At 40.7% G+C, this 13,440-nt stretch overlaps 1 protein-coding gene across 2 annotated transcripts in view; it reads left to right on the top strand.

Moving 5' to 3' along the window:
- The window catches only part of agap1 (ArfGAP with GTPase domain, ankyrin repeat and PH domain 1), a 242,445-nt gene extending 233,894 nt beyond the window's left edge, over nt 1-8,551 (top strand). The window contains exons 19-20 of one of the 2 annotated variants that reach the window (XM_088930493.1): nt 5,675-5,930; nt 7,076-8,551. In XM_088930493.1, coding sequence (XP_088786619.1) covers nt 5,675-5,930; nt 7,076-7,291 — 472 coding nt within the window. In that variant the 3' untranslated portion in view covers nt 7,292-8,551. The remainder of the gene's footprint in view (nt 1-5,674; nt 5,931-7,075) is intronic. The other variant, XM_088930492.1, reaches the window with a different exon arrangement.
- The last annotated feature ends 4,889 nt before the right edge of the window (nt 8,552-13,440 follow it).

The raw sequence follows: 13,440 nt of genomic DNA, 5'->3' as shown, positions 1-13,440 counted from the left end.
AAGTATTGATGTCTGGAAACTTGGCAGTTACAGTGAATGTTTATGATTCACTGTACAAATACAAATATTTTAGACTTGATATTTTCATTTGTATCTAATTCATATTGTGAAACTTAGTGTAAACTCTGCCCTTGGAAGAATTGGAAGAGAGCATGTTTTGCGATGGAGCAGTTACACACTGATCTGATTTTTGTGAGCAAACCTGCACAGTGACTGGCTGTACAGAGCAAAGACCAAGAGAGACAGTTACATTCTCTTTGATCTTAGATGAAATTTGCTTTTTTGCACTTGGGTCTGTGTTTTGCACTTCTTTACATGCTTTTCCCCTCTGTGGTGTAAGGTTGCATCATCTTGATCATTTTAATAATTAAACACTATTACAATGCCAAAAGCATGTGTATACCTGAGGTGGAAGTTGCTGTCTGCAGTCCGCACGTGGTAAATTGTAAGCCCTGTATAGCTGTTTTCAAGGCTCAAGTACTGACAGCCACTGATAAAAGCTGCACCAGGGGCTCTAGGAAAGTTCATCATCTCCTTTACACAGAGTAGTAAACTCAACAGCATTCCCTGCAGCTGAATCACTGCTGCTGCCATGTTGTCCACTTCCATTGTGTTAAAGAGCAGTGCTGCTGGTCAGTGTGCACAAGGGAAGCAGCTCCTTTGTTTTTTTAAAAAAAGACGGCACCTTCTAGCCTTTGAAAAACATGCACATTAAAATAACCAAACATCTGAACGTATGTGTTTTGGGGGCAGATAGGCACTGGAGATCCATTAGTTTTCCATTAGCTGCATGTGCGAGAGGTGACTAAAACACTTGTCGACACCACTCTTCCGTCAACTGTTTTTTTTGTTCCGTAGAAATAACATTAGAACTTGGTTACTATTGGTGTAGTATGCAGAGCTGCGCCTTTTTGGTCTAGAGCTGTGCTTTGGTAAGGAAAATGTAGCTTCAGCGAGGGAAAGGACAAATAGCTATAGAAAAGCTATAGCAAGCAAAAGCTCACGCAAGGAAAAACTACATCTCACAGACCATGTTTAAATCTCTGCTTTTCTTTGATTGCAAGAATCTAAATCATTACTGACCACAGTGAAGTGTATGTTCATATACAAAATATATGCAAACATCTTGACTTTGCTGCAGTAAAGTCATTAGGTTCTTTTAAGTCATTTAAGTTCTCAGTGTGTATAGCATATCCTGGCTGTGTATGTGTTGCAAAGCTCAAATTTATTCAAAAACTAACTTAGATCTCATTTGTAGCTCAGCTGGTTGTCTTCAGCTTTAATATTTATTGCGTTCTTTAAAATACACCCTGCGGTGATTCAGGCACTTACTGTTCTTTAAGGGAAGAACACTAGTTTCTTGTTTTTATCCAGCCAGTTAGTCCAGCAAGAGTTCTGGCTGTGGTGCTGCCTGGTCTCCAAGCACTCAGTGTAAAACTAATAAAGCTAAAGGAAACGTGTACTGATTGAATCGGTTCCTACCTTATATTTTCGCTGTAGGATCTGACACAAGTGCAGCAGTTTCTGGTCTGCCCTTCAGGAACACCTCGGTGTTGATTTAAGTAATCTTTTTCACTTGCCAATTCAATCATTTGTTGTTTTTTTTTGTGCGGACGTGTGACAGGAGGGATTTTCTTGTTTGACATTTGTAGGGATGTGAAGGAAGCTTTCAGCCGTGAGGCTTTGCTCATGATCCCAAACGATTACATCGATTAAGGAATAAGAACACATACAAAAAAACATTAGCGTGTGACATGGCAGATTCGAGCGTCTTTTTCACAATAATCATCATAATAAGCTCAATAGCTGGATTTTATTTATTTTTCTCCCTTCTCACTCCTCCAATCCCGCAGGATCATAAAACACTCTCTGGCGTGCAGAGCACGCTCAACGTTATTGACCACACATCTCTGGGGATTATTTATGGGTTGGTCCCAGCATTTAGTGGAAAAATCAGTGTTCTTTCCCCTCTCCTAAAGCACCTTACAGTATAGATCTGTATATTTGTAACGTGCAGCAGTAATTAACCCCCAAAATCGGTGTGCCCCCCCCCCCCCCCCCCTTCCCTTTTCTTTTGTACATGCTGTCTGTGGACATGTATGATTCTGTTGTCTGGCCTGCCTGCCTGTCGTTTGCGAAACGCTGCCTGCATTTACCCCCCCTAGCAACCGGGGCTAGGAGGGAAGGCATGCGTGCCAGTGGGCAGTGAACTGCTGAGCATTTCCTCTGCCACAGAGAAAGGACTGCCCCTGCCGAGCTGCAGCCCCTCTCGCCAGCCGGCCCCCACCCCCTCGCGCCTCTCTGCTGCATTGTTCCCATCCCCTCGTCCATGCCTCCTTGGCCCGACCTCCCCACTTTCTCCGGGAGGCAGGAAGAGAGCCTTGCAAATTCCTTGCTGCTAGCCGGGTATTACCAGCAGCCCCAGTACCCCCACTCTGTCCAGGGGGAATTTCTGCAAGATTGGAGGCCAGCGGGTATTCTTATTGCCCTGCACTGCACCAGTAGTTTCCCAGAGCAGGCTGGTCCCTCCCCTCCTCCGGGGCCAGTAATGAATAAGGCGAGAGAAGACCGATAACCACCACAGGTCCATTGTGAGAGGATCTGAACTTAATTTGGGTAATGTTTCTTAAACACCTGCTTCCTGGTTATTTTCACCATACTACAGTGCTTTGCTGAACTTTTTACTTTACCTCTTTGAGTGATTTATCGTGTGTGGCTTGCTTTCTTTTTATTGACGTTGAAGAAGTAGGCACTACAGTTAAACAGTTCAGGTGGGGAGCTGCGTCAGCATGCGTAGGCTGCAAAGGAACAAGTAATAGGTTTATTCCATGCTGAAAAAAAGAAGAGAGAAAATCAGGCCGTGACACCTGAAGAAGGCTCCACGGCCGAAACGTTGTGTTCTCTTTCTTCTTTTTTTCAGCATGGAATAAACCTATTACTTGTTCCACTACAGTTAAACGCTGCATATAGCCCATTTTGCTAATGCAGCTGTTTCTCCTGAGGTGTTCTTTCGCTGCGATCTGACCTCGCTACCGTTCAGCTAGCATCTCTGCATCCAGGACTGTGGTAAAAATGATCAGAGGATGGTAATAAGCCTTTAACTCCAAATATTACAATATTAGTTATGTGTAAATTCTGTAGGCTGTGCTTTCATCCTGTAAGGAGGAACTGTTGGACTGATAGATGTCAAGACGTTTGCTCTATTTCATGTCAAAGACAACTGGGAGTGCCTTCCCCCGGAGAAAACTAATGAGATTTGTGAATGGGAACAGATTTGAAATCTGGCCAAATTGAAGACGGCAATTAAGTTTGCTGCAGGAGGAGTATTTGTTACAGTGAAAAGCAGCTCTCCACTGGCAGCATGTAATGTATGGGTGTGTGAAATAAGCCCTAAGGCAACTGTGAAGCTTTCTTGACTGTTTAGGTGACAGTACTACTGGACAGTGTTGGAGAGCACAAGCAAGTGATGACAGTTACAGCTAATTAATCGTTTCGATGTAAACTAATTGCTTGTTTAGGTCAAATAAGCATATATTCTCTTGGCTGTCAGAATCTGAGCGCAGTGGGCACTGTCTACATGGCTCTGTGATAAAAGTACTGCAGGCATTCTCATGTAGAATTCCTCTTTTGTAGTGGATTGTAGCTCACTCACAAGTTGCAGTGCCCGCATTGTGGAACTATTGTGCATATTAAAATGATCAAAATCACCTTAAAGCTCCATATTCTGAAGTATTTTCTTGCATATTATTTCTAGACAGTGTACTCTACCACAAATATGATAAACGAGTTTAAAAGGGCAGATGTGAATCTTTTAAATTCTATTAATTATGTCCTTAGCATTGATCATAGTCCTAATTCCTCTCTTAATACTCATTGTAATAAGTATAGAGCCTTTTTAAAAACGTTTAAATGGCTAAGGTCTTCATTTTAGAACATTGCAATTTTGGGTTGTTTCAGATTTGAACAGAGCATGGAAGAAGAAAAATATATAAACACATATGAGCATTGTGTTAAAGTGTGGAGCTGCGCATGATGAAAGTGTTTGATATAACCCTGCCCAGCCACCTAACCCTTCTCCGATCTCTTCCCAGGGACAGAAAATCTTTCTGTGTTGCAGCATGTTTGAGACAGTCACATTCGGCCCTGCTTTGATTAAGAAGGATGTCACCGTGTTATTGATTCCCTGGCCATCGATCGGCTATTTTTATGTGTCTGCCTCTGTGATAAACTGATATCTCCACCATGCAATGGCATTAAATACTATACACAGCTAATTTATAATTACCTCAGCCAAAGCGCTTCCCTTCCCAAAGAGTTAACCCTTTTGAGACCATATTTTATTTTCTGGCTCAGCTGAGTTTAATTACCTTGAACACAACTGTGTTTCTACCTAAGCCTTTAATAAGGAAGGGGCAAACATGGAACCATGTGATGTGAATGTTTTTATTTCACAGTAGTGAAGTGAAGTTTTGCATAATTCAAAACTTCCCCATTGCTCAAGCCCCCTAGATATAACTTTAAATCATTAAAGAAGCAGTCTGACTTGAAAAAGTGCGATATTAAGAATCTTTGCCAAATGTGTTGCTTATTTTAAAGAGTGGATCTACCAATCTTTTACCTTAGTATGTTTTTTCTTAACAGAATAAAATGTTTTGTATCTTTTACCAGCTGAATACATTTGAAATGAATTAACTTTTTTCCTAACTCAAATTATACACTGTATGTAAAGGTGCTAATCGTGCGCAACGCATCTACATTGGAAGTCAGTAAACAAATACGTAACAGAGTGTGAACTGTTTAATGTGATGTAGCTAAGCAATTAGATTAGGCACTATTTTATGTTCTCAGGAATCGTAAGGATCCTTATGTTTGTAGGGACAGCTTAATATCTCACATGCTTCCCCACATCAGAATGACTCCTCCGGTCAGTGCAGGGTCATTCTACTTGTAGCAGGAAGTGAGGCAAAACTAATCCCGATTGGCAGAGAATGGATCTGTTTACACTGTGGGGATTAGAAGCGGATTAACACTATCACTACATAGGATCAGGATGAATGTTGCAAACAGGGCCAGTTCTCAGGCTGTACAAACTCCACACACTGAATAAAACAACACTGTTGCTCCATACAATATTGGTAAACATCCCTGTTTTGAGATGGGCATTGTGGACATACTCTGTACCTGCAGTTCCAAAACACAATAAAGGGAACTGCTTCTTTGTCTCTCTCTCTTCCAGGCACACTCATTAATAAAAATGTGCCAGTCTGCCTTAAAACATAAGATGATGAAGTTTTAGTTTTAACACGTCTGTTCTATTTGCGTGAAGAGCACTGATTGTCCTGTTTTGGTTTGTAAACTACTTTGAAAAAGTATTCCAGTGATGTTCCATTTAGTTGAATTACAGATTATGCATGCACATTTTTCCAGGCAAAAATCTGTGATCAGAACTTGAATGCTCAAGCCAAAGGGGTATTATGTTAAGGTATTATGGGGAAGAGGTCATCAGCAAATACTCTTACAAGGAGGGGCAGCTTGCGGCTTGTGCTGTGTATTCCTAAAATTTCAGAATAGAAGAGCCGAGCTTCGCCAGTCGTGCTGCTGTGCAGGAGCGTGGGCGCTCTTGCTCGGCTTCGGCACAGCGCGCTGATGGTTCGTGCCGCCGTGTCGTTGGCAGGGAGGAACGGGAGCGCTGGATCAGGGCCAAGTACGAGCAAAAGCTCTTCCTGGCACCGCTGGCGTGTGCCGACCTGCCGCTGGGGCAGCAGCTGCTGAGGGCGTCGGCCGAGGAGGACCTGCGCGCCGTGGTGCTGCTGCTGGCCCACGGCACCCGGGATGAGGTCAACGAGACCTGCGGGGAGGGCGACGGGCGCACGGCTCTGCACCTGGCCTGCCGCAAGGGCAACGTGGTCCTGGCCCAGCTCCTGATATGGGTAAGAGCCTCCTGCCCACAGCTGAAGAGCGGGGTTTCTCACGCCGTTAGCCGGAAAGAGCAGCGTTGCAGATTGCGTGAGTGGGCGATTCTTGTTATACAGGGTTCACTATTTACACCGCAGGTGTGTTCCTGAAATGTGCCGCGTAACACAAAACCTGTGAATTGAAAAGCTAATTTCCTGTAAGGATGCATGTAAACAAGGCAAACTGGGCCCACTCCCAATCTAAGGGATATGCTACCACATAAAACAGTTGCACGTTATAATTCCTGTTATATAGGCGTACTAAACCTCATTCTTAAACTAAGCCTTGGTTGACAGTTATTAGTTTCATGTAAAGCATGAAGAGAAGACTTGTTAGTGGTGGGGGTTGAATGTATGGAAAACAGAAGTGTCACAAGTCCATAGACATATCCAGACTCAACAGTTATTTTCAGTTCTTTATTCTCAATGATCCTTTCTCATCAATAACATTCTCAATCATTTTTTCTTGTTTTTTGCTGAGTATTCATTCTAGTCTGTTTAATGGCTAATTAATAAATGATTAATCACATTTTTATAATTAAACTAGGGATTATGTAAGGTTTTTTTGTTTCTAAAAATGACTAAGGGTGTTGTATTAACATCGCATTTAATTTATTCACAGTAGTTTACTTTTACAATTGTCTTGATTTTATTTGGTTTTATACACCGTAAACATAGGGTACGGACTTTAACCGTTTTGAAGTCGGATTTAGTAAGACCTGAGATGATGGGAGGTGAACAGTGTGCTGGGAACACTGAGACAAAGATTCTCCAGCTGTCTGTCGCCCAGCGCTCAATTGTTACGAACAGCGTGTGGCATCCTCGAACTCTTCATCAAATTGACTGTTGCCGAAAAGAGTTAAAAGTGTGAACTAATTCGTCCTAATTAAGAAAAACTGTGTATTCTTAAGGCGTGTTTAACCAAATATGAGCAACTTTTGTTTTTTGTCAATTGTTTATATTGACATACGTTTGGAATGCTGTTGAGGTTCCTAAGCGCTGGTGATAATATCTGTGGAACTCGTGAAATGAGTGTGTAGCCACAGTGATCTTAAACTCGATCTTAATGGCTGTTTTCTGATTGAGAATTATTCTCTTCTTTTCTCTCCCCGGTGCTGCAGTACGGCGTGGACGTGATGGCGCGGGATACCCACGGAAACACAGCCCTGGCTTACGCCCGGCAGGCGGGCAGCCAGGAGTGCGTCGACACGCTACTACAGTACGGCTGTCCCGATGAGCGCTTCACGTTGATGGCCACCCCCAACCTGTCCCGCAAGAACAACAACCGCAACAATAGCTGCAGCAGTAGTGGGGGGAGGATGCCCACAATCATCTGAGCTCGGAAGTCTCGCCGCCACCTGGAGGAGACCTCCGGTACTGCAGTGAGCAGTTTTCTCTCCCGCAACATGAATCTGTTTATTATCTGTCTCTAAACAAATATTTTAAAGAATACCTGCAACACAAAAGCTTGCTGGAGAAGATTCAGAGGTTGAGGTTGGAACCACTACTAAGACACTTGTTTCTCAAGGACACTAGCAGGCCTCCTGTTTCCACAGGAGTATTAACCTACACTCATGATTATTGAAATTGTTATTTTAAGTCCCGTTTTAGCTTGGCTAAGATGGGAAGACTCCACTCCTCTCACAGGCACACAGCTACAACCTGAGAAACTTTTGGGAGAGACATCACTCCTTTTCGCCTCTTCACTCACTCCCTTGCTAGCTGCTCTCCACACACATTCTGTAACGGAGAGCAACGCCGTGATTCAAGACCAGAAAGGGACAGCACCCTCGGTTTGTCGTCTTGGAGTGCCTCAAACACGACGAAGATAACCTGCGCTCTGGGAAAGCCAGCTTCGTTACGCTCATTTAGGCGAGTCTGCTCTCTCCGTCTCTTCTCTTCAACGGCACGCTTCTCGTCTTTAACCCCTGGGGTTCACGCAGGAGTGGGGTCCCACTTGGAAGGCAAGGGCCGCAGAGCCAGGCCTCTCGCTGGAATATCTGGATTCTTAATTTCTGAGCAAGTCACTACCCGTCTCATCCAAGGCAAGCAGAGCGGCAGCAGGCATGTACATAAGTGAAGGAGGACAAGATTGTATAATAAATATAAGAGCAGAAGCAAAGCCACAAGTAGCATTTAGAATAAGGTGCTTTTAAAAAGTACCCCCTTTTTCAGGAGCAGCTTTCATTGAGAGTTGCTGCTGTTTCATTCCTTTTATATTAGCATTTCCAGCTAATTTTTTTTATTTCCCCCTTTGCCCTTTGTCAGGTATTTCAGTTTTGTATTTATTGACGAGAAAAGACAAACCACATCATTGTTTTCACCAACTGTTGTGATTATTTGATTAAATTATGCAATTTCCTTTGTGTTTTGTGTTTTTTGATGAGCAAAAAAAAAATGTGAAAAAAATATTTTGGTATAAAAAGTTGGGGAAATTGGAAATATCCATTCCATTTCATAGCTGAAGTGAGAATGCATGCGTGTAACTTTATTTTTTTTGTTTTTTAATAACAACAAAAGGCAATTGTTCTTTGCAACAGCATTTTCTTTATGTATGCTGTGCTGGACCAATGGGTGTATTTGGAAGTTCTGCAAAAGTAAAAAAATACCATATTTTTCTGTATCAAACAGCTCAATTATATTAAGCTGTTGCACGGTTTAGGGGCCAGAAACCATACATTGGCAAAAACATATTTAAACTGTTAAGTGGTCGACTTTTGAAATTGGACCCACACCAGTATGGCAGGAGAGGTGGTGTGGTAACCGGTATGAAAAAAGAGAAAGTGGTTCCTCATCATGACAGTATTTCTAAATAAATCAAAGGGATTTATGTTTTTCTTTTCCCAATACTTGTACCGAATTTGGACGTTTTGGTTTTGACACCACGGTATTTTTAAGTCTAATCTCTTCACAAAAATCAGTAATTCTCTGCTGTAAACATTAACTCAGTAGGTGTTTGGGAACTCATAGGTAAAATCAATATTCCAGAAGAATTCCTTATCGATTTAATTTTTTTTCTAGCAGTCAAAACTGATTCCCTTATTGTGAACACGTGTGTCGTAGCTGATTGCATGACTGAAGGCTCCATTATGAGTTAGAAGTCAGGGAGATGCTTAAAAAGTACCTCAGTGATCGGGTGGCCTCTCCATTCGCTAACACCTAAATACACTACCGACCTGCAAGCGGCACCCAGACACAGGCAGTTAGTCCCTGTGAAACCTGAGCTCCTCATGACACAACCCTGGCTCACCCAAGCCTTCACTTGGTCTGGTGGGCTAGTGAAGTTCCCCTGGGCCTCTCCATGTACAGAGATGGGAGAAGGCTTAGTTTTTCCCAAATGAGACATTGCATCCTAAGCTTTTTTGTTATTCTCAGTATTATCGTAGATTTTGAAAGCAGCATGTGCTGTGACAGAATATAAAAGTATTTTGTGGGGGTCTCAGTGGAGACCTTTCCTTTAAAATGATTGACAAATACCTATGCAAGTTGTGATGTGTGATTTTCGACAGCTGCATTAAGGTGCTGAAACAGTTTTCTCATGCTTTGGCTGCTGAAATGTTATGTAGTGGGAATCAGATTAATTTTCATTTTCTCAACTAATTGAGTGCTAAATATTTATTGATTCCATCACCTCAAATTTCAGAAGACATTGCAATAAAACTAATGTTGACCTGGAAGCAGAGCATGGGATAAGAACATGGCCAGTCATTCTGTGGCATCCTATTAACATTAGCACTTGTTTCTGCTAAGTGATTTCCTTTTTCGTTTGGCCAGTCTCCCACTCTATCTCCTAAACCAGTTTCTGCTATCAAGGGAAGGGCTTTTGTGGTTCCCGAATCCTGTTCTGTAAATATTTTGTAAACTTTTTTTGGTGGTGTTGTAATTTATAAAAAAAGAAGGAGGAAAACTGTACATAATTGTTATTTTAGACCATTTGATTTCTAAGGGAAAAATAACCTAAAATTTGTTTTGTGGTGACTTTTGAAAACCGTTTGAATAGGTCTGAAAACTCTGCAAGTAGCTATAGTAATAAAACCACTGAGAAACAAGTGTGATCAGAATTGCCCAGGCCAAGACATTCCAGTTGCCCCTGTTAATCCAGACTTTTTCTTTCTCCTGAGCAGGACTGTGTCTCATCTCTTTGTAATGCCGCTACTGATTTCTCTGAGCTCTAGGTACAGATCTGAAAGGGCATGGCCAGTGGCAATTGTTAAAGGTTGTTCTTCCTTTTGTTGGTCACTTTTAGGTCTTTTGACAGAGACACTAATGAACTGCATGGCTTTCCTGCTGCTTCCTGGAATGCTTTGTTGAAGGAAAAAATTGAGCACCATGCCAAAAAGGGTCCTGGGCTCTTCAGGTTACACTCTGTGTCTGAGCTGTTTCTGCACGCTGAGAGTCCAAGTTCTGCCCTGCCCTGTCAGTCTGTAGCACAACCCCATGCAGCCAGTATCCTGAGGCTTGCTTCACAAGCTGTCGTGACAACTTGCAGACAACATATTGATTCGGAGATTAGGAAGGGTCATTTTTTAAGCATCTGCCACTGTGTTGTGATGTCTCTTCAAAATTAGAAATCAAGTTTATTCGTTTTCTTCAGAATGACTTCAATGCCGAGTTTTTAATGTAATTTCATATTTGTACACGAGGACAGAGCAAATTGTGTTAATAGTATGCGATTAAGCATGACTGAAGGCCAGTGAATAGGAGCTGTTAATACTTTTTTAATAATTTAATTGAATCACTTTTTTTATTTTTCAACCACCCAAGTGTTAACCAAGTGTTTTCTGTGAAAAGTCTGCATAATCTGAAAGCCTTGATTGGGACGGTCCTTCGCCTTCCTTCTTATTTTATTTTGCCCTGCCCTGTCCTTTTTTCAAATACTGCAGGACTGGAAGTTGGCTTCAGCACTAATCATTGAATCACTTACAGCAGGTATAATTGCATTCTCATCATCGTGAAGAAAATCAGTCATGTTGCACAAAGATTTTACTGCTGGAGAGCGCTTGGAAACTTGAAATGGTCTTAAACCATTCTTTTACAGATACAAATGTGTAATATCATGCCTTGTCTATACTTTATTTTTGTATAGACCTAGACATTTTTGTATTTTGTACAGACAGTTTTATTTTATATATTTTGAGTAATCAAAAGGAATGTTTTAAAGTACACGAAGCAACCTGCCACAGATAATGTTCCCATGCTTGGTAAACCAAGCAATGGGAAGAGGACACGTGTTTTTCTTGTACGCATTTCTGGTTACAAGTTGCTTCTTTCGGACAGCTCTTTTCCATCAGGTCTCAGAAAGCTGGTTTCACTGTACTTAGGTTTTTTTTTCTTGCTTTCTTACCAGGCTGTGCTTCAGTAGACATAGCAGAAGCTGTTTCGTCATCTGGTTTGGTTGGCATTCTGCTCGGAAGAGTGTAGAAGTATGGAGTGGAAATTCGGAATATGAACTAAGGAATAAAAAAGTTTAGAAATCATTACAGGTAGCAGTTTATACATATATATATATCACAACCTTTTAGTAACAATGGAAGAAAAGCTGAAAATTAAGTAGAAACCATTTGTTTCACAAGTTAGAAATGTTTTTACTTTCACATTTGTCTACATTTAAGTCTAAAACAGTACACAAAATGTCTGATGCAACTGAAAAGTCCGTGTGTTGGAAAGAATGGGAAATATTACACACCCTTATCCATATAACGTAGTTACTGGAAGTGTTTTCATTTGCACTGAGAAGACATCTAAGGGGTTTGTATTGGGTGATACAAGCCTTTTGAAGTAACTGCTTCTGTTATGAAGGTGGGCACAGGAGGTTTCAGTACCTTTCTGTCCTGTAAAAGCCAGTCCATAAGAAAGTAACACTTGAAATCAAGAGATAACTTTTTTTAAATGAATAGTAGAGCATTTTGTTGAAAGACGGTTTCCTCTTTTATTCTGTGCAAGACTAGATGTCCCACTATGGAGATTTTTCTAGACGGGTGTCATAGATGGTTTTTTGAGCTGGTACAGAAATAATGATGTAAGTAAATGAATATGGTGGCTCAGGGCAAGAAAGCTGAAACCAAATGCTGCATTAAACTTGCCTCTACCCGTGTGATAAAATAAGTATGGCTCATGGTTACCATTTAAAGGGTGAGTAGTCTAACTTCTGTACAGTTGTACACATTAAGGGAATTATGGATATTTGATATTCATGCATTATAGTCATTCATACTATAATGCAACCTTTCCTCGACTTTGTCTTACAACTATTCTTTTCGGAATCATGGACATATTTTTTTTTTCTGTGAACAAAGATCCACGTGGTTCTGCGTAGACTGCTTGTAATATAACTAATTGCTGATGCAGCACTGCTATTTTATTACTAGATGCAATCACCTCAAAGCCTGACTGTCTTTGGAGATTTCAGCAATTCCTTTTATTGCAGAAATCATCGCTATCTTAAAAATAAAACATGCAGGAATTTCCTGGGCATTAGTCAATTTGGACTGGTTTAAATCCTTGATTTTTGGTAATAGTATGTTTTTTCTGACATTTTTGTGTCTGGGCACATTATGAATAAAATCACTACATCACTTTCTAACACGTTAGTGCACCTTTGAAGATGTTCATAGAGAGCTGTAGAATCCAAATTATCTGTACAAAATGATACTAAATCTTTTTTAATTTTATCATTTGACAAGAGATTTACATACTATAAGATCAAAGACACTCCCTTCACAAATGTGACAGACTTTGAACAGGCCTAATGTATAGTGAGTTTTGTTTTCCTTTACAAATTGCGCTAGACAGTTGTGCAGGATGTTAGAAGTGCATTGCCCCTTGAACTTGCTTCCAGTCCAGGGCTTTTTAATCTTAAATTGTTTTCTCCTTAGAATAATACTGCTCTAACATCCTGGTTAATACAGTGTATTCTGTTTTCAGCTACTGCTGAAAACTCAATGCATAAGAAAACATTTTGTCTTAACATAAAAATTCACCTCCGACAGGCACGGGCGGGAAATTCATTAACGAAGTAAAAAACACTATATTGGGATGAGAGGGACAATAAAATATTTATATGTACAGAAAAATCGTACCATGTTGTTTACAATGGAGTCCCTGTGTCATTGGTTTCCTCTGGCTTGCAAAGTCTGCTCACAGACACTCCACACAGCTTGTCATTGCATGTACATAGATGTAAAGAATTATTAAAGAAACACGGTTGATATTATGATTTCATGTTGTTTTGTTACATGATTTTTGGTTTATTGATTTTTTTAATTACCTCATTTTTGTCAAATGTTCATGTTGTACATCAGTTCAAGATTATAATACATTATTTATGTTTGTATTGTAACAAAACAATGAATTTCCTTTGGCTCCAATTTTGTATTACTCAGTTACAATTTAGTATGTCAGTTATTATTGTCATTGTTGTTATTGTTATTATATTGAGTTTGTGTCAGCTGTACAGTACTCTGTTGAAAACCGAAGCCTAATACAG

This window comes from Atractosteus spatula, chromosome 13 (genome assembly GCF_055471065.1).
Source record: "Atractosteus spatula isolate fAtrSpa1 chromosome 13, fAtrSpa1.hap1, whole genome shotgun sequence".
NCBI classification, from domain to species: domain Eukaryota; kingdom Metazoa; phylum Chordata; class Actinopteri; order Semionotiformes; family Lepisosteidae; genus Atractosteus; species Atractosteus spatula.
Note: the sequence above shows the minus strand (reverse complement) of the source record. Positions and strands in the feature narration are given on the sequence as shown.